Genomic DNA, 22,027 nt, shown 5'->3' on the forward strand with positions numbered 1-22,027 from the left:
CCACAACTGAAGCATGATGGAAATTTGTTTTAAAAACTGGAATTGAATTAGCAAGGTTTTGAACTTCTTAAGCAGAACTAGTGTGATAGCTCCTCATCCCACTTTACACCACTTATTTTCCTGCCAAGAACCAGCTGTCCTCTTGCAATGATTTTTAAAAGTTCTTGGTACTGGTTATGGTATCACGTAATGTAACTAACCTGAGTAAATGACCTCAGCACAAGAGCAGCAGGATCCTTGACCAGTTTAGGTATGGAATCTACCATAAACAGCTTCCCAGCATCTGAGTGGCTGTACAAAAACACACATATTACATTCTGGTTAGTAACACTTAAGAATAGGGAGAACATTAGTCATATAGCTCAATCTTACATTTCAAACTAACTTTCCATGCTCAGCTATGTGGAAAGGAATGTCATTTGCTTTTTTCTATTGCTATTATTCATTCACACATTATCATAGAAAAATGAACACAAGAGGTGTTATTCGGAATGATTATGAAAAATCATTGCTTACATTACAGTACAGGCACACTCTGGATTTTCTACAGGCATGTCCATGAGCATCCCAGATATCAGCTTCAGTGCACCTGTGCCTGTCTGCACCACCTGCAAGTCTAGCTCATCACAGTCTTATTATTTAGATAACTGCATTTATCTTTACATAAAAAAAAGAAATTATTTTCATTTTTCATTCATCCTATAAACTTTCCAGGGGAAGCAATTTCCACAAGCCATCTTTCCAAAAGGAGACAACAGCTGTAGCCAGCAAACTTGTAAACCAGATGCCTATTCTGGCTGATAAATATCTTTTGCTTTCAGCTACATACTGATTCTCTGTTGCTTTATTTCAGAATTGCAAATATTGATCTTCATTTTACACCATACAGTGGTAGGAATTAAACTTTTTTGTTTAGTAAATTGTTGCTAATACTGTCATGAATTTACCAAACAGTTAACGGCATCAGTGATGTCTAAACTGCTACTGCGCACACTCATCGCGTGTCACCAGTGCCCTCTGTAGCCCACTCTGCCCTGCTCTGCTCTGCAGGCTCCTGATCAGGCCCGGGGCTCCCTCACAATGCCACAATAATGCTCACTAGCCTGGCTAAAGCTGTGACACCTCGTCCTCTCTGTCTGGGACAGCCCCAGATCAGCTCCTGCTCTACCAGTTAAGAAAGCTGCTGTGACATACTCAGCGCTAGAGAGGATCCAAAGGGCCATTGTAAAACACAAGTCAAACAAAAGGAAAGAAAAGGTGCCAGGTGTTTTTTTTTCTTCTTTCTTATTAAACTATGCGATATTGTACATTATTCTGTTGCTTTGGCCTCTGGCTCCCGCTTTATTATTAATAGGAAACTTGCATCCAGCTACTGTCACCTGCCCTTTAGGCAGACAGCTGATGAACCAAGACATAACCCTGTTAGTGCCACCGAGCCCCCTCCTCTTGTGTGGGACATCACCCTGTCCCACCTGGAGGGTTCGATGGGTGACACGTACCTGTGCCTGCAAAAGAAAAATGGGGAAGAGGTTACGGTGTACGTGAGTTCCCTTTCTCGCTCTTCCACATCTATGAAGTGAAGATGTTTCTTAGTCAGGTGAGCAATCTCTGTCTCCTTAACAACCAGGTGTCGGGTCACTCCTGGGGCTTCTCGGGGCAGCTGATCATCCACAGGGATAATGTGCACCATCAGCACCTAAAACCAGGAAAAAGTAAAATCAGCAGCCACTCATCTCAAGAAGAGGGTAGCCAAGCAATTGCTTACGAGCGGGTAGGCAGAGAAAACGGATCACTTCAATATGACACACAGGATATAGACAGCGCACCAATACCATGTCATAAACACAAAGGTAGCAGAAATATGCAACCAGCTAAATGCTGAGCTCCAGTATCTTAGCAGTGTCCTGCCTGTTAAATTAAAAGCAAAGTTAAATTCAGTAAGCTCAGCTTCTGGGTGAAATGAATGGACTCACCTCTACTGAATTCAGGTGGGCTGTTTGGTCTGTTTGTACACTTTAGAACCTGATGTGTATTTAACATTCCTTTTTACACTGTGAGAAAAAGTCTTTGAGAATTGACTATTTTTCAGACAGAGAGAATAAACAAGAATGAGAACCAGGTCTGAGGAATATTATTGGTGGTGACGACGGGCAACAGAAGAGATGTCAGTTTAATGTTAAGATGTGCCAGAAAGTGTAAAATCAGTTGCCATTTGAAGAAGAAATGCAGCACCCTGCGAAAGATACTTCAGTGTCATACCTGTGGCTCTGAGAGATTGGGAGGGTCATGGCTATCACACAGGACAAACTCGAGGGAATCTTCAAATATTTCTCCTCCCAAATGGTGATAATAAATTATTCCATTAAACAGATCCCTCTGAAAGAAAGTACTGACAGGATACCCTGTTGAATTAAAGAATATACCTTCTATTGGACAGTGCATGATTTTAATTACTAGTAAAAATTATCCAATAGCTATCCAAGTAATCAGTGAAGCATAATCAGCGAACCCTTTTTCATCTTAATGAGGACAAGGCCCTTTGAAATGTTCTCATTGTCTCACATATTTCCTGAAGATCATAAACGTCAGTATATCCATGTCACTTAATAATTACTCAAAAAATGAAGCAATGCAGCAAATCGGCCTACATATCTGTGCAGAAGACAAAAGAGAAGTGCTAGTGACCTCTAAAATTTCACATAGGGATTTCTGAATTCGTTTAAATGGAAGCAGGGCCTTCTTCCTCTTTTAGCATCACCAATGTCATCTTCTAGCTTTGGACTTGTCAGTGACCCTTGCAAGTAAAAGGGCTTCTAACTAGCCCAGCTCCTCTGGTGGAGAAAAGTACAGTAGAGAAATAGGTTCAGAGTGGAAGAATTATGGGACAAATTGTGTTCACGGGTGTAGTTGTCCTGGTGGAAGCAGAGACCAACACTAACTAATGACAGGGGTTTACACTGTAACAACAGAAACCCAAATATAGCCTTGCCGTGACTATTCACAGCCCAGCTAAGTCTATTACATTTGATGAGGTTAAAAAAGAAATGGCAAAAAAGTGTCATGTTATAAATGTGTTTCATTACCTATCAGGTTTGGTCCTGGTTTCTTCATAATTTCTCCAGCATGTGGTGGCTTGGTAATATTAAATAGTATGTAATCATCACTGGAGTCCATGTCAGAGGCTTGAAGCATGGAGCCCTGGATCAGGATTGTCTGTCCTTCATGAACTTCAATTATCACGTTGCTGATAAGAAACGGAGGGCTGTCATCTTTAGGGAGGATATTGATTGGAAATTTATGGCGAATACTGTGGGGGCCATCAAAAATCCTAAACACCACAAAATCCTTCGTAGAGTCACTGTCATCATGATGGTAGTAAACAGCTCCAGCCTGAATGTCGGAAACTGTGAACACAAATCCTTTCCCTCCTGTCCAAATAATAGGAGAAGATGTGTCAAAAAACGTGTGGTTCAGCCAAGAGGAGACTCGTTCCACCAGTATGAATTTTTTTAAGGGAGAGAGAAGGACAACGCGCTTTTAACTAGACAAATCAAACAGCCGCCACCACGAACAGCTCTGCCACTGGCTGGACTTCACTCAGCCTCTGCCCTGGCGGGCTGCGTTGGCCCGCGGTAGGGCCAGGCTCTCCGGGCGCCCAGCCTCCGCGACGCCGCCAGCCCCGCGGAGCTGTGTTGTAAAGTTACAGGAAGGCGATCGCACAAACAGCTGAACCCCGTGGCAGTCGTTTCTTGAAACAGAACTTACTTCTGAATAGTTTCTGTGTTTCCACTGCTACTCCAGATTTCACCTTCACCTTGTCTTTAAAAACTTGCTTTATGCTCCTAGCCTGTGTGTTTTATTTATATAAACTATCAAAAAATCCAGCAGCTGGAGTGACACCATCTTTCCGTCCACCCTTGCAGTAGCAGAGTGAGACTTCAAATCGAAACATTTTCTCAAAGAGAAGAGCTCTCTGCTGACTCATGAGAATACAAAGCAAAATGAGTAATAATGAAAGTGAAAAAGGCTAACGAATTAGAAGTTTGATGTAATTGCCACACTTGGTGAAATGTAAAATATAATCAAATAGCTTAAGAAGGAAGAGTTAGATCTTTAAATGCTTTCATCTTCTTTGTCTTCAAAGTAAAAAAGAAAAGGAATGTCATGAATTCTATACAGATCCTTTTTGAGCAAAATAGTATTATTATTTTCCTAACATAAAACTACCAAGTTTCTCAATAGCGGTATACAAACATGGCAAAGCTCCTGCTTTTGAATATCCCACTTTTGCTATTAAAATATTGCAGCTATTTACCTGAATTTCCATCAGTAAGCCTGTAAAAAGTGTCCTTATGTGATTTGACAACCATCCCTGTATTAAATATTATCTCTACACAAAGTCTAGCTTTGAGCTGATTTACTAAGAAATTAAAGAAGAGTTCAGGTCCAAAGTTTGAACTCTTCATAAAAATAAACCTTTAAATCTGTCAGTGAATAACAACCTAGTTGCATATATTTGCCAAGAAATCAAAATCACCCAGCGTTCATCTTCGATAGGTAAGAAACAAAATAAAGTCATTGCATTTGGCCTACGTCATGTCTGTTCTGTGAAGGCATAGCCGATTGCTTTAATATTTGTCTTTTGGGAATAAATGAATAGTAAGAAAATAAAAATTCAAATACAAGAATTTAAAATGCCGTTTTAATTCCCATTCTATTATAACATGGCTGTAGGAGAGAAAGCCAGTCAGCAGAGGGAGCACAAGCTACCTTAAGGAGCCTGCCTTCAAACACTCGTGCAACAGGACAGAAGTCCTTTTCCAGGCGGCTTTGGCCAAACCAAACCCGAGACTACTTTTGTCTCAAATTCTGCATAAGCATCTTGTAGCCAGATACCACACATTACTCAGGTTCTTCTTCTGTTTAATGGTGAGCTTTTTAGTTGCAAATATGAAAGGGAGTAAGATGAAGAAACAGGTTTTGGAGAAGAGGACAGAAAAGGTAAAACAAAAACCAGGTTATGGCTTTCCCCTTTTAATGTACTTCTTGGTTCAATGAGATGACAGTTTCCCAAGGTTTTGATTTGGCTGTGCACACTGGAGATGAAGTTTGCAGCAGAAACACTCTCATGCCCAGATTTTCATATTTTCTTTGAACACTGCAGAGCAATAGAAAGCTGCATTGACACCTCTTGTTTCAGAGATGCTGCAGTCCCAACACGGATTTCCAGGGAGTTACCTCCATCCTCCTTTACCCGTTTGGAGACAGGGCAGAGTCAGACCTCCTGCCCACAGTTACCAGCTGCATTAGCTCACTGGGGCTGAATTCTCCTCCAGTGCAACAAATAAGAACCAACTTCAATTTCAAATGAAGATACTGGCACTTCAGTAGTGTGTAGGTAACATGCCAGATCTACAAGTATTTAGACATTTGAAGATGTAGGCAGCATAAATAAACTGCTTGTAAAAATATCTTAAGCTATGCAACTAACTTTCTTTATGGGGTTATGAACTTTGTAAATGTTTGTTATACATCCAGCTATTTCTTCATGCACCTCTATTCCTTTGTAAATCTGGCTTTTATGCTGGCTGCCCTCAGCAGGCAGTGACATATGACACTCTATCAATACCCTGTTGTGTGCTGTGTTATCATAGCTGCTTCTCACTGGAAAATATGGTTCCAGTCCCTCAAGCTGAAATGATGATTTACCTCTCACTGTGAGCCGCCCATGTTGCAAGCCATCTACTGTGACCAAGCGAACATTTTGGATGTCATCATTATCTACAATTTGGAAGTGTTCCCATGTGATCGGTCGGGATTGCCCTTCCAGGAGGCTGAGGCCTGCAAAGAGCAGAGTGTAATTTCACCACAATATCTGTCACATTCAAAGCTATCAGTGTCTTCTTTTAGAGTCTTTTTGCAGTCAGGAAAAAAACATATTTAATTCCATCTACATGCTTGCACGTGGCAGACCTTTCAAGAACAGCAAAGCTTGATATCAGCTTTCCTTCTGGCATCTTTAGTTTAGTCAGCTACCTTTAAGGGTCTTTTTACAGAGGAAAAATAAAATCTGTTTCACAATTGTCTGATAGACCAGCTAGGCGAATTTCTGGACATCTGCACAAAATGAAGTGTTACACCTGACATCTCACAATGTGTGAAACTAGGTGACTTAACTTCCTTAGTGAGTTTGTATTTGAAAAACATAGAGATCTTCAGGGCAGAGGACGGTATCCTTTCTTTTTTGTTCAGGCAGTCATTTCAGGTGGGGTTTCCCTGGCAGAGATAAAGTCTCTTCTCAGCTCCTCCCTTTTTCTACTAGAAAGAGGGTACCCGTTCTCTGGCATTAGCTTCAGACTTTTGACCTCATTCCTTTCCTTTTTAGTACTATTTCTAGTATGTCTTTGGCTTTTGACAAGTAAAGATCTCTGAACGTTTCATTCGCGATTGAACTGCCTGCCCTCTCTCTGGGGTAGGCATGATTAGGCTGCTTGAATTTCGACTAGCCTTAACCCTCTAAGGTTTCGAGGCTTTGAACCGCTGGCGGTATGTCATGCCCTACTGTCCCAAGTGGCACCCCCAGCGCAGACCTGCACAAGTCCACTCCTTATGCACTATACTGAGGGCTTTTTTCTCTTGCATGGTATTAGACACAGTCTAATGCACGTTTTCCGTGCATTAAAAGTTCCACTTTCTCGTTCCACTTTTCCTCAGTTCCCAGGCTTCCTCTGCCAAATCACTTTCTAGTGCTTTGCCACCTCATTTTCCACAGTGTTTGGAGTGAGTATATCCTACAGTTCATGACTCTCTGTCCTTTTTCTAGTTTTTCATTCTTGCAGACTTCCACTCTCAGTAATATTTGCAGTCTTTCTTTTTCCAGCTACCCTACCACATTACAAGATCAAATATTTCTCTTTACTTTTTATACTCTTGTTTGTTCAAGTTTATTCTTCAAGAAAATACTGTATACAAAAACTCTGATTTTCCTGTAACTCCTTTTTTCTTTATTTTTCATTCCAGTTAAAACTTAACATTTCTTCGAGATGCTATAGCATGATCACACCGAAAGAAATAAAGGGGAAAATTAAATCTGCACTCCCTCAGTTAATGATCCTCAAACTCCAGATGTAGATCTGAATTTTAGAGCTGAATTTGTCAAATGTCAATGTCCACAGTGTTATATAAAATCTGTAGCAGAAAAAAAAAGTGAGGAAAAGAAATCTCACCTGTATTCCATGAAACCCTAGGAGCATTTGTATCGGTTGTTCTGATAGAAAGATGCACGGTAATTGGTAAACTCCTTTCAAAATAAAAGTCATGAACCTCAAACTCCACCTGTTGTGAAAACAGACATATTGATTACTGAAAAAGAAAGAGATTGAAAAGAAGTTGTACTTTCAAAGCATATATAGTCTGCTCTTATCTGAAGGATGAATCTTTAGAGATTTTAAGGTCTTCTTAACAAATGCAACTCAATTTAGCATGTTAAATTGTTAGCTTGAGGTCCTGTACTAAATTAAGTATCCACCTTCTATTTTCTTTACAGTGATTTATAGGAAAAGTAGTTTGCAAGGTGTATAAACTAACAGAAAGAACGAGTATTTTCAGTGGTGCTTGGGGAATAATTAGCACAGCAATTAGCATAGGGCTTTCTTATTGCAATAGGGAGGAGGGGCATTTCCTATTTTCCTGTGCATAAGTAAGACCAAAAAGAAAATTATAAGAGAAAAGATAGAAAGAAGAAAACTGCACAGGAAAAATTAAAAAAAAAAGAAAATGTCAAACTCTTGACTTGCCCAGGAGTTCTTGAATCTACATTCAAACAATACCAAAAGCAGAGCAGAGCAAAGGCACTAAAAAAGTAGACAATTTGAGAGCATGACTGCTCCTGATGTTAAGAAAACTGCAGGACAGGAGATTCCTGTGACAGCCGAGGTTAAAAAAGACAAACCCTGTCAGCATCCAGTACCAAAATGTTTTACTGTGTGTACCAATTGCCCTGCTTTGCAGTCTACCCTTTCTCCAGCTTACCTCACTCTGATCTTCTGTCTCTTCAGACAATCTCATTACTTTAGCACCAATCATTTTATTTGGTTTTGGTTCTCTGTATTGCTTCACTATTTCATCAGATTTAATTCCAACATATTTGCAGTCTTCTTTAACTTATTTTTCTTCCTCCTCTTTCTGCTTTTTATGGTTGCTGCTTATTGCTCACTGGCATGCTACCCAACTTGGAAAAATAAATATCTAGTAGTACTGGTTGCTACAAAAAATGAAGTAACACTGTACCCAAAAATAGGAGACATTCGCTTAATGTATCCTTGCAGCCTTGGTCTAATAGATCGGCACTGTTGATCTTCCATCACCTTAAACACGTGCCCTGTTTGCAGGGCACAGTCATCAGTGGAGTCACAGAAGGATAAAAGCTCTTTGAACCAATCTTTGGTGGGAGGTGGAGCTACAAGTACTGTTATTCCCATATTTGAGGAAAAAAAAAAAAAACGGGTGGGAGAAATAAAGAAACCCTGTTCAGATATTCTCAAATAGAAGAGAGAGAAAAGAGAAATCTTTCAGTGTAAAGCAATTACTTAAATATTGAACAACAACAAAAAAATCTGATTTATGTTAGACAGGTAAGCTGTTGAGTTATAAGAGAAAGTGATATCTTCTACCTTAGTTGCTTTGTAGCATATAAGTAGAAAAACAATAGTTTGCTGAAAAATATCTATTACAAATAAATGCATTTATCTGCAGTTTACTGAATCTTAAGGAGGCGAAGAATATCTTATGCCTATACAATACACTGTTACCTCATAATTCCTCCTCTCTGTGTGGCTGTTGTTTGGAGGCTGGTAAGCAACAAGCATGTCACTGAGATCTTTCCATGTGAAGGAGCCGATCGGTTTTGTATGGTCTGAGAGATGCGTGATGAAGCCCCTTGGAGGCAGCTTGGTAATGTTGAATACAAGCAGGGGCTTTGGAGTTTCGTTGTCTTCAGCATCAACAGTTGCGGTTGTTATGGGAGTTAAAATGAACTGGTCTACTTCCAGGATGAACTTTGGTGTAAGAGCAGCTTTGGGGATTTGATTGGGAACAGCACCTTTAATCTGAACGGGGAGCCAGGCATACTCTGTCTACAATAGGGAGAAAAGGAGAAAACCAAAAGGACAAAGTGAAGCAAACAAATTGCATTTCCACTACTTTCACATAACTAATTAGGGTACATATTAAAACTATAAATTCTTTTGAAAAGAAAAAATTGAAACATCTTAATGAGAAAATGCCTAAAGTAATTTATTTACACATCAGGAACCACATTCACTTGTTTTATTTGTGTCCTTAATTTTGGGCTGAAATAACTTGCTTAATTTGATGTGAGTTTCATATAAAAATTTGCCTGACAGAAATATGCACTTCAGTCATTAATTATTACTGAAAATGTTCACATAACCCTTAACTTATTAATTAGTATACAGGTTGAAGTCTGTGCAGCTCATGTTCTAAAGAAAAGGTGGAATTGTGCCAGGATTGATTTTGCTTTCAGACTACACTACTCATGACTGCAAGTAAACAACCAGTCAAAGGTGTTTTGCTGTAGCCATTTTGGTCTAAGCATGAAGGTAGGACAAAATCTAGTGATGGAGATAGTGGCAAAACTGTAAAAACTGAAAAAACTTTTACACCCATCAGCTCTCTTCAAATGTGAAAAGAAGAAGCAGATTTCAAATTTAGGAAGACCAGGAAGGCAATCTGATACAGCAGTGTTGTGTAGAAGTCTACCTTGTGCAAAGTTTTGCTTCTGATGTCTGTGAGATCAAGTCTGACAGGAATATAATCAGTGTCAGGCGAGGGAGGGTCAAGATGCTGATATCGGATCCCCATCCTCAGAAACTCTTCACAGCTCATTTTCATGTTGTGAATCACTCCCAGTTCTGGCATACAGCTCCCACTTCTGCATGGCTGGCCTGAGCTGTGCTCTGTAACCCAAAAGAAAGGATGGTAAAACATTTATCTGGGCAGAGATCAACACAGGAAGCCTGTCTGTGTAACGAAATTAAACCTGATGAACTCTACAATTATGAAACCATAAGCCAATATGGTAACACTTAGGTCTCCTTTCTCCCTAGCTCTTCCTGTAGGACTTTGTTTTTAGCTGAGATCGTCCAACTCCAACCTGGCTTGGTCCTGGGGGAGGCGTTTGAGGGAACACCTCCCTCGAACACCTCCTTGCGGTGTTTCTGCTGGGTTTTGGCGTTTCCAAAGCCATCAGAGCAGTTGGCCTGCCTCAGAGCCAAAGACTTCCAGTTTTGGAAGTACTGACCATCTGAAGTCTGCGCTGGGCCCCTCACAAACTTCCTGTCCCTTTCAGTTTCCCACACAGCTCAAGCTGTCCATCAGACTTCACTTTACGCACAGCACCTCTGACAGCTCTTAAGCAGCGTGTATGAAGCAATCTAGTGCAGCAGACTTAATCTGCCTGCTCTCCCTGAACGTGTTAACATGAACTACTGAAGCACATCGTACTAGAACTGAGGAAGAAGCTCCGTGGCTGATCTCCACGAGGCTGCTCTTGCTGCCCTTCCCCAACAATGAGCTGGCCATGAGCGGGCAGGTGCATCTCCAAGGAGGCTACGGTGATGGTGCAATCCAAGTTTATCTTCCTGTCATAGTCAAAAGTGAGGATATTCTTGTCGATCACCCTGGACAGACCGTAGTACTCAGGGACCTCCAGGGCGTGGGTGCGCATTTTGATGATGTTACAGTCTGGTTCAAGTAACTGCACACGGAGGATGAATGTTTCTGCAAATGTTTCATTTTCTGTAAATCTGCAAGTGATAGAAGAAAATGAATTATGCTCCATTCTGTCACTCTCTCTGGACATTGTCATCACTTTCTAACCTTAATTACTTAAAGCCCTTTCTCATGAGTGCCCTCAGACACCAGACCTCCAGAGACCAAGAGGTGCACGGCACTGCTGCGCACTTCATACCTATAAAAAAGGTGTCTGTGTGAAGGAAGAGGCTCTTTATTCTGTATACCCCTGGGTCTGGGTCCCCTGTACTAGCACAGCAAAGAAAATACTGTGCTATGTAAGTACTGTTGCTGCCTTCAAGAATGAAAAGGAACATCAGGGGCTTTCTGTAATGAGCCAGCAACAAATAATATTTATTAGCACCAAAAAACCCAATATTGGAGCATATCTCAAATATATTGTGACAAACAATTCTATAAACAGATGATCAGCTGTTGATTAATGATGCTTCTACTGAATCTAGTTATTACAATTACCAGTAGAGCACGATTTAAACGTGGAAAATGATTGCTCATTTTTCCTGAGAACGGCTATGCTACTAGTAACAATAAAATCTGGTGCTGCAGCGCTGCTTACCTGTACAGCCTAAGCATGACACTGTCTTCATCTAAAATTGGACATCCATTGTGAGTATATTTAACTTCATTAGGAAGGAAGTGACAGTCGAACACCTATGAAGGAGAAAGGAAAGACAAGTAAAACACTGGCAGGAGTGTTAACTTCACAGCTTCTGCTCCAGTTCTCTGGTGGTCAGAAACGTGTCAGACTGAGGGGACTGTTAATTTCCTGTTTATTTCTGTGCAGTGGCATGGAGCCATTCTTCGGTGTCTTGGAGAGAGCCAAAGCAGCCGCAATAATGTGGAGCTGCTGGCACTCTGCAATTATAAAGGGAATATGCATTTAAATGTGATTTTTTTAGGTGCTTTGGTCACTCCTCTCTGCCCTAGTTCAACAAATAGGTTGAGCGCACACTGCTCTACCACTGCAGTTAGTGGATTTATGGATGCACCTGCAATCAGTGGGAGAGGTAGGGTGGATCTAAGCAGCGAGCAATTCTCGCAGGATACCGCTGCATTTAAACATTTTTAACCTTGTTCATGGCTGTAGCTTAATTATACAGTAAACCCTGTTTTAAGGCTACTGCTGTTGAATGAAAAACGTATGATCCTCTGACACTGCCCTCCTGGAAACTTCACTAGCTCAAATTTGTTAGATGTTTTTGGAAGGTTAAGTTGCACCAGCAGCTCTTCACCAGTTTAGATGTCATCTCTCTCTCCCTACCACTACAACTTCCAGCCCCAACGTCAGTGTAATCCCAGGGCATAAAAGCAAGCAGAAATTCTATACCATGTCCTCCAGCTAATTCAAAATAAATTAGTTCTTACACCACACGTGATATAGCTCAAATTCACAAAGCTGGCTGGTTTCAGAGTTTATATATTCAATATTAACAGTGGCCACAGTTTAACCATTTAAGCCAGATGCTTGTTTGAGCTCAATTGTTTTATGCAGTGGTTAGTTTACCTGCAAAATAAAGTCTGAGAAAAAATGCCCACCTCAAATTGAAAAAAATCTGCTTTGGACAGTTTTGACACATTTATTATTTGGATATGACTTTCATGTCCTCACATGTTTTGCTAATTTGCAAGTATTTGGCAAGTTACAATTCCTATGTAGTTATAAATATTTTTGTAGAATTTAGCAACCGAAAGCTGCTAACATTGATAAGACCAAGTCTACGCCATCCTCATGATAACAGGATCCCTACGCAGCTCCTGCACAGACCAAGTGTACTCATGTTTCATATCTACGGAGAGACAAGAGTACAGAGAGTATACTCCTGTCAGCAAGAAAGCAAAAGCTAATCATTACATTTCCTGAGTGTTTAGCTATGAAATTATTTTTTTTAATTCTTTTTTTGTGTGCAGTAGTCTCATGGGATTAGCACTTCTATGAACTAAAATAAAATCTGCTCAGCATTCATTAATAGATCAGGTGAGGACCTAATAAGGGGTAATATATGCATGTGACTGACTGAAAAACCATGTCTGTTAGCAGAAAGTAGAGATCGTTTCTTAATATCCACCCATTTCTTCAAATTCTGTAAAGGAATCGTGAGAATGAAGTGGCTTGCCTGAATAACCTGTGTCTCCCCAACCACTTTACGTTATAATAAAATGGAAGGCGCGTTTTAGTGAGAATCTGCAATGTTCACTAGAAATGTGGTGTACAGAGAAATTATGTAGAAGCTGTGAATTTTCCTGTAAAAATAAAATAATACCTTAATTCCTAAACTAATTATTAACAGGTAATCCCATAGATTAACACTAATGGATATAAGAACTATTAGCCTTTGCTTCCTCCTAGCGAAGGAAACACAGAATTAGAACTTGCATTTTTTTATACTATAAAAATAACTATAGCTCATCACCTTACATTATTACTCACAATGTAATTCCCACTGAGGTTATTCTCAGAGGCTCAGGCTGTGCAGCAATTGTTCTGTGTTTCTAGTGATCTTAAATTTATTGCATGCTTTTAACTTTCATAAAGAAGTCCAATGCACAAAGTCACACTTTTCCAGTAAATAATGGGTCAGTTCATTAGCAAGGACATGTACCTGGGTTTTCAGCTCAGTTCCTATGGGCTAGAATAATCCACACTATATGTTGTTACAGAAAATATGACTGGTTTTTGCTTGTGATGATTGTTTAGAAACGTAGGACATGAAATGTTTGTGAAAAACAAAATTGCTTCTCATATGATCAAGGCACCATTTGACTGTTTAGCGGCTGATCTGTTGAATATCATTTTCAAATATGTCAGAAATATGTTTGCTATTTTTCGAATAGTCCTAACTGGTATTCTAGGAAATTAAAAAAAAAAAAATTAAGAAAAGTAGGTAGCTGATGTGTTACTTTAGACAAAAAAAAGTACATTATGTAGGGCAAACTCATATTATAGCTGCCTGTACTTTAATATTATACATTGAATATTAGATTCTTTGCTACTGTAAGTCAGCGTAGAGCCCTCAAAGCCGCAAATGTTTTTGATGACATGTTGGCCTAATACGCATCTGAAAATCAGCTACTTCTCAGATGATACACCTCTACTCATATCAGAGAAGACTGCCTACTATAGAGATGGTTTGTCACAGCAAAATATTGATTTTCTTTTTTTACAAGACATCATTAGTTCTTCCTCTTAACTGATAATAAGGGGATAGAAAATGAAGGACCTTTCCATAAAGGCCTGTTACCAGTGACTGACAATCATTTTATATGTATATAAGACACAATCTGCTTTGCAAAAAGAAGCAGCTGTTTTACGTTTCCAAATATATTTTCCTTTGATATGAACAGGCAACTGTAATTGTCTATAAATTTGCTAGGTAAAACAAAGGAGACCTAAATCTTTTTCCTAACTAACATCAGGCTTTGTTTTTTTCCACTTCAACTGCTTTTCAATTACAATTTATAATTAAATTGTCACACATTCCTAGCACATTACTCACTTTTACTCACTGTAAAACAGATCCAACCAGAGACATTTTCTGGCTGCAGAATTCCCTGCTAGAAAAAGCATGGGTGGTGCTGGGAGGGCCCGAATCTGACACCTTTCCTCCGGGACGGGACAGCTAATAGTCAGCCTCTGGCTCCAGGACTATATCATTTAACACACAAGCTCCCAACTTACAAATGTCTTCTTGTTCTCTCCCAGCTGGAAAATGTGACTTGAGATACCCAGACCTCTTAATTTGCTGGTAATCACATGGTGGGAGAGCCTGCTGGGCGCTCCCGGCTCCAGGAGACTGTGGGAGCAGCAGAGGGGAAGGGAAGGCAACCTTTCCTAAAGGCACTCTGCTCAGGCTGGGCCAACAAAGTGTGGTTTTTTTTTTTTTTTTTACAGTAACGTGGAACCTGCTGAGCTTCAGAAGCTGGGCCAGAAATTGAAAGCAAAGTTCCTCTCCCAACTAGCTGCCTTGCATAGGAAGAAGTCTATTGGCAGCAAGAGAATTACGCCCCTCTTTTCTGTACACGTGCCAAACCAGACTGGGGACATGTAGGGGGAAAATACTGTCAGAGCTCACCCTGGGGAAAAGTCCTGGGGAAAAGCTCTCCCCTGATCAGCAGCAGAGGTGCTGCATTTCCCAGGGCACCATTTCTAGAGAAGCAAACATGTTTTCCAGTTAATCTCTTCCTGCTCTTCCCCAGCTAGCACGTGCTCCTCCCCTCTCCAGTGCTGGTTCAGCTGGAGTAAAAACAATGATGGCTGAGCCAGAGGTGTTGGAAAAACTTTTGAAACCAATACTTCGTCATCCACCCTCTCAGAAACCACCAGAAATCTCAGAGATGATATTTAAAAAACATTTGTATATACAAACATAAAATATACGCTACATGGTACAGCTAACAAAGCTTTTTGAAATACTGACAAGAATTATTTGATTATGGTTCATTTTAGAACTGTTAATCTCTACCGTTACATCTTCATGTCAGTCACTTCCACCTCCTTCCTGCTATGTCTTAGGTGAAGAGATTTGCTAGGCAAAGGGGTAGCAGAGAGGCGATTTGTGAAATACATTGTTCCTACATACTTGAAATTTAAAAAAAAAAACAAGAAAATCTTTTGTATATTTGTCATCTGTTAGTAATTTTGCTGTTGAGGAACAAAGCAAAAAGCATTGTACACAATGTGCTTATTGTATGCGATTTTTTTTTCTTAAATGCTCCCTAAGTAGTGACTCCGTGACTAAAATGCAAAATGCTATAGCTGGCTATACATTATTGGAGGGACACTGTTACCCTCACGATAGAAAAACAAGCAGCTGAAAGATTGGAAGACATCTCCTAGTAGAAAATTTTTAAAAACCCATTCACCAATTAGGTGAAATGAGAGTGTGGCCAAACGCACTTTTATGCCCCTATATGTTACTGAACTCAGCTTTCGGATTTCAGGGGAGTTATCCTCTGTCAGCTGGATACGGTAAGCAAAAAGCTGAGACACTGGATACTTACTGAGATGCTTACTGGATACGGTAAGCAAAAAGCAAAAAGCTTTTACTCACGTAAAGCACTCAGTTTTATGCTTTTAATCACTACCCACCCACTCAGATGACTCTAACTTACAAAAAAAAAAAAAAGGTGACTTTTGCTGGTTTCTCCCACACCCACGCACATACATGCCCTCAGAGCAACACAGCAGATCCCAAATACCTGCGGAGTCAGTTTCCCAACCCTCTGAGTTATTGGCTCATTAATCACAACTTCTACTTTGCAGGCATCTTTCTCTTTGGGGATGGAAAACTTGAGGTCATCTTCTGACAGGAAAACAGACTGTCCCTTCATTACTTTCACCCCAAGGTTGACACTGATAAAGGAAGTGCAGGCAACTCTCAGGATAACAGCTAGCAGTAGAAACAACCAGCTGTTCTCAAGGGGCTTCATGTTATGAGGGGAAAATAGTTCTTTTTCACTAGTAAAAATGCTCTTAAGAAAAGAGGTCTTCTCTTCCTCCTCCAGCAGATTTTCACCGTATAATGAAGGACCAAATCATTAGTCGCAGGTAATAATGTACCACATGTTTTCTATTAAGATGCACTCCTTTGACTGATATTTGGGCAGAGCCCTTTCAAAATATCCTTAGGCTTTAATAAAATTCATTAATCAGGTCTGACAAAATGATGAATGTGTTCTCAGAGTACTTTAACGTTTGTTAATCCTGCAAAGACAAAAAAAAGAAAAAAGAAAAGAAAGAAAGAAAATTAACACAAGGCATTGACCAACAATTCAAAAAATACACACAAAAAATCTTTCCTCAGTTCTTGCAATTCATTTCAAGCAACAAATCAGCTTGACCTTTGGATGTTATTAAGCATCCACTCACGCTCAGAAAATTAGTTGTGTACAGCTGAGACTTCTCTCAACAGATCAGCTCTGAATATGAATTCCAGGACTGGGGGATCCATCTGCACATATCACAGAATCACAGAGTGGCCAAGGCTGGAAGGGACCCCTGGAGATCACCTAGTCCAACTGCCCTGCTCAAGCAGGGTCCTCTAGAGCACATTACCCAGGATCGTGTCCAGACAGGTTCTGAATATCTCCAGCGAAGGAGACTTCACTACCTCTCTGGGCAACCTCTCCCAGCACTCTGTCTCCCTCACAGCAAAGAAGTTTTGCCTCATGTTCAGACGGAACTGCCTGTGGTTCAGTTTCTGCCCTTGCCTCTTGTCCTGTTGCTGGGCACCACGGAGAAGAGGCTGGCCTCATCCTCTTGACACTCCCCCTTCAGATACTTGTACACGTTGATGAGATCCCCTCTCAGTCTTCTCTTCTCCAGGCTGAACAGGCCCAGCTCCCTCAGCCTTTCTTCAGAGGAGAGATGCTCCAGTCCCCTCATCATCTTCGTAGCCCTCCGCTGGACTCTCTTCAGTAGCTCCATGTCTCTCTTGTACTGGGGAGCCCAGCACTGGACACAGGACTCCAAATGTGGCCTCACCAGGGCTGAGGAGAGGGGCAGGATCACTTCCCTCGACCTGCTGGCCACACTCTGCCTAATGCACCCCAGGATCCCCTTGGCCTTCTTGGCCACAAGGGCAGGACCCTGCACTTGCCTTTGTTGAACTTCAAAGTATGTATCAACACATGCTGAACTCTGGGGGCTATGTGGGATCTTCTGTCACTGCCCATTCTTACTGCTGGAACACCGTAGTGATACTGTTCCAAGCAGCAGATTAATTAAATGGTATCCAAGTATGCAAAATGCAGCTATGAACATTTCTCTGGATTCAATATATTTGAAAGTAGGGTAAAAGAATAGCTGGCATTCTGTTAAATCTATTTTTGCTTTGTCATTGAATGTAGTGAAAAGATTTCAACCTTTCGTTTAAAAGACTCTGCCAAGGCCCCTCTGCTCTTCCTGCAGTAGTGATTAACTAGCCCTGGATGCCAACATAGAAACGTATAATATTGCACTGCAAAGCTGTAATTCTTTTTTTCAAAAAAAAAATAGATACTACAGTAATTAACCTGAAACAAATTCAGATAATGCAGTGGAAATAAGCAATAAAAGATAATATGAAAAATAAAAATTACACAAGATCTGTCATGCTGGTAGTTACAGTTAATCTTCATCTTTCGTGTTGATAAACTTGTTAAGAAAAACATAGTTCTTCTGATATTAAATAAGTGCTATCAAAGTCCTTGCGACCCAGAGATTAGAGAATGATGCTAGTTTACTTAAATCTGATGAGCTTCTAAGCAATTTCAAGCTAGTAAAGCTTCAACTTTCCTTCAGTTTCTTCAAAAAATTTAGTGCCCTTGCTGCTTATTTACAGTCTCTTTAAATTAATCACAACCTTATCACCAGCAATGAGCTTTCCTGAAACAGAATAAAAAACCAAATCCATATAACTCTTAATTTCCTTCATTACTGTCAACTAGCATGTGTTCACTCAACTGTTTCCTGCAGACTGACCTTCTTAGTTGCCTGCAGTTGTATGTACATATCAGCTCAGTTTCATATGTCACTGAACAGCCAAAATCAGTTAAAAATTTGTTAAAAATTGTCCACTTCCTAAAGTAAAAGAAAACAGATCCTCTCGCTTCAGCCTAGATTCAAGAGTAAAGAATTGGGACTAATAAGTGTTTTAACTTAGATGTATGTTTACTTTGTAATCCAGGCCCCAAATCTTAACTCTGGTTTTCAAACTATTTAGCTGAAAATCTTTCCGTTTTGATCTAAAATTATGCAGTCTGTTCAAAATCAGTCTGAGCAAAATCCAGGTAAGAGAAAAATGTATAATTCTACCCCCAGGGGCAGAAAGAAATTTGTGATTGAAAATTTTTTAACATATTCCAGAAAAAAAAATCAATATCTCACCTTATTTAGAAAAGTTTAGTTATATGTACAGCTTTTACTAAAACCTAAATATGTAACTCTGTCCAAAGTGCATGCTAATTTTTGTTTCTTTTTAGTGGGATGGGCATATACATGGCATCTCATCAAAATAAACACATCTGAAACAGCATTCCACTTCCTAAAGTTCACAGCTCTGAAACACAGTCTGCAATACCCTATCAGACAATTTGGAAAGAGGACAGAAAAAGGGTTAGACATCAACCTCCAAATAAAAAAGCATAGTTTGCTGCAACTGCATCATTTTAACTGAACATCTGGCTCTGGCATGTACCACATCATAGTGCAAGGATTGCTAGCATTTGTCAGATATAACCTTTATTTTCTTGGCGTATCAGCTGCAAAGCATGTGAAGATGTTAAGAGTGACAACTTTCCCTACAGCTGTACCCTCTTCCTAACACTAGCAAACTGAGGCTGGGGTTAAGAGAAATGAAATAACTCCCTGGCCTGTGTCTCAAGAAGGCTCTGTGCCTAACATTTCCTCTGACCTCAGGCTTCCCAAGATCACTGGCCAGCAGGAAACTCCAGGCACAGGGTGGACTGAGGTGAGTCCTCAGAGAAACTCAGGTAGGAAGAATACGATTATAAATTGTAGACTTTGACTGGCAAAGCACCAGTGATAGTAATAGTGAATAACTCTGAGGCATAGACCTGGTGGTTTGCAGCTCATGACCGTTCCAGTAACTCGGTGCTCCACACCATCAGTTTGGGGCATTGATTCACAATGAAAACGTCTTTATTCACAGAGCACTATCTGCCTTATGAGATCTGGTAACGCCCAAGCCTGGGCAGTTTTGACTTTCCCCACTCCTACCTGAACAGCTATTACCAAAAAAAAAAAAAAAAAAAAAACCATAGTCAGTTAGAGACAGCCTAACCACCAGTTTAGAAATGGCACGGTTCAAGAAATGCGTTGTTCTCTTCATACCTTCCGTATGTGCTTATTAAAAAGGGAGAGCCAGCTGTTTCTCTCAGGACTGATGCTTTCACAGTCTCATTCATGCAGACACGTTGGCCGTGCCTTGACTTTGATGAAGCTCAAATTGATCTAAATTCTGGTTCCTGCCCTATAAACTCCAGGAGAGGGTGCAGGTATAAACCTCAGCACAGGTAATTTTTTTTTACTGTCTTTTTTTACCCCGTGTCAAATGCTAAGAGCAGAGAGGCTTCAAAAGAAGCCAGAAACATCTTGCCTATTTCTCATGGTGCATGTGTGAGCCCTTGTCTGCTACAGAATTGGTCCCCTGGTGTCACTTCTCGTATGGTTTTGCTTTTGCCTGCAGGCACTACTCTTGTATCACTGTCCACATATGTTTGCTCCATATGTTCCTGCAGTTGGCTCCTACTTGCCAGCTGTAGGGCTATCTCCTTATGCGGCTGAGTGAAGTTCCTCAGAAGTGTTACCTCACTTTTTCAATCAGTTGTCTGGTGACTGCTTAATGAAATGGCAAGGGATCCTTTCAGTGCATAATGGCATTAAAATGAAAAGATTGGCAGTGGAAGAACAGCCCTGAGACTAAGCTTCCCTCCTCTGCATAAATAAGACCATTGCCTCCCCAAAGCTGTGTGTATGTGTCCTGAAGGCACTTACAGTGACTGCTTTGCTCTCTAACCACTCTACAGCCACTGCTGATAGACTCCTGCCATAGCCTGTGTCTGCCTCTGACTTCCTTACAGCTTCCCTACTGCTGTGCCCTTAATATAACAGCTGAGCCTGATTTATCCCTGCTGCTCCTTGACGTGGCAACTATTCTACCCATAACGAGCAAATGGCTGACATTGTTTGAATCCAGATGCCCGACAACGGTTCAAATGTACTTCGTGGCTTGGTGGAGTAATGATGTCTATGAACAACATATTACGATGGTCAGTGCAGTGTTTTTAGACTAAGCTCCATCCTCACTGCTTTTCTAAGGGTCTCTCTATAAGGCAAACACCTGAACTAGAGCTAGCTGAGCTGAATGCCTACCCAGTTCACAGAGAGTTACCAGCTTAGGACCTGGAAGCAGAGTAGTCATGTCATTTCAGTGTGATATCACATGTTAATTATTATCCCTCAGCAGGATTAATAATGATCAGGGGCTGGAGCACATGATGTACCAAGAGAGGCTGAGAGAGCAGGACTACTTCAGCCTGAAGAAGAGAGGGCTGAGGGGCAATCTTACAGCTGTCTTCAGCTGCCTAACAGAAGAGTGTGGAGCAGCTGGAGGTGCACAGTGAAGGCACAAGAAGCTACAGACAAAAGCTTCAGCAGGGGAAACTCATATTAGATATTAGAAAAAAAATCAGCTTTGAGCTGGTCAGTGTAACAGATTGCCCAGAGAGGCTGTGGAGTCTCCATCCTTGCAGAGAGTTAAAACGTCCCGACCTTTTAACCTGGCCTGAGCAGCTGATCTATCTCTGAAGTTGGACCTAACCTAGAAGTCAGATGCGCTTTGCGCAAGTGTTGGAACCAGTCACCTGCAGATGCCAACTCCATCCTCAGTTCTGCTATGATTATAAGCTGAAATGACGCGAGCGTTCTGATCCTACAACCCAAATGAATTACCACACGTTATCGTACACAGCACAGCATTGCATCTTGTAGACAGTCTAATAAATCCCATGAGACATCCACTATAAGACCATGATGGCATAAGAAATGAGGAATGAGGTGGCAGAGAAAGAGCGCTCCTTTCCTATAATTATGGATAGCCTGGCCAAGCTGATTCCAAGATTTGGGAGCCTGGAAAAGGAGTCTGCCCCTGGTTAGTTCAAGAGTGGTGACCCTTCTTGGCCCTTGATATCACCTTGAGGACGTGTTCAAGGGACGGTATGAGGGTGACTCAGCACAGGAGGCTCTGAGAAGCTCCTCATCTGCAGGCAGACCCCCCACAGATGAGCCTTTGTGCAGAGGAGGAGGGGTATCTGAAGGAGGAGTGGGGAGGAAGGGGAACGGGGTATGACTCTGAGGAGTTAACAGCAGGAGAGACGAGGCTGGGGACAGACTAAGGCAGGGTGCCTGGGAACTTCGGATGTGCTTTGTGGTCTTCTTCCAAGAGCCAGAAGAACATTAGTGTTCCCACAGGACTGCTGGTGCGCATGGGAGAAGTTGTGCAATGGCTAATTACAAACATTAGCCATTCTCACAGAATACAATAGGCTTTCAAGATGGTCAAAAAAAGGAAAGAAAAAAAAGAAAAAAAAGCTATTCAAAAGAAACTCCAACTCTGCTCTAGAGTTATCACCATCACAGAGTTTTTGACTCTTCTAAACTTCTAAATTCATCAAGTATTCACTGGCTTCAGGAGTC

At 40.9% G+C, this 22,027-nt stretch overlaps 1 protein-coding gene across 4 annotated transcripts in view; it reads right to left on the reverse strand.

Moving 5' to 3' along the window:
* Positions 1–22,027, reverse strand: part of FREM1 (FRAS1 related extracellular matrix 1) — a 72,486-nt gene that overhangs the window by 43,227 nt on the left and 7,232 nt on the right. For all 4 annotated transcript variants that reach the window (XR_694745.2, XR_011137893.1, XM_009678830.2 and 1 more), the window contains exons 2-12: positions 16,030–16,534; positions 11,390–11,484; positions 10,525–10,826; positions 9,781–9,977; positions 8,811–9,134; positions 7,227–7,335; positions 5,710–5,841; positions 3,084–3,428; positions 2,260–2,402; positions 1,500–1,696; positions 201–291 (exon numbers count right to left, since the gene is read on the reverse strand). Coding sequence is in view for 2 of the 4 variants with exons in the window: in XM_009678830.2 (XP_009677125.2) it covers positions 201–291; positions 1,500–1,696; positions 2,260–2,402; positions 3,084–3,428; positions 5,710–5,841; positions 7,227–7,335; positions 8,811–9,134; positions 9,781–9,977; positions 10,525–10,826; positions 11,390–11,484; positions 16,030–16,260 (2,166 nt within the window). In the remaining 2 variants the exon portion in view is untranslated. The remainder of the gene's footprint in view (positions 1–200; positions 292–1,499; positions 1,697–2,259; positions 2,403–3,083; positions 3,429–5,709; positions 5,842–7,226; positions 7,336–8,810; positions 9,135–9,780; positions 9,978–10,524; positions 10,827–11,389; positions 11,485–16,029; positions 16,535–22,027) is intronic.

Source organism: Struthio camelus, chromosome Z (assembly GCF_040807025.1).
Source record: "Struthio camelus isolate bStrCam1 chromosome Z, bStrCam1.hap1, whole genome shotgun sequence".
Classification (NCBI taxonomy): Eukaryota; Metazoa; Chordata; class Aves; order Struthioniformes; family Struthionidae; genus Struthio; species Struthio camelus.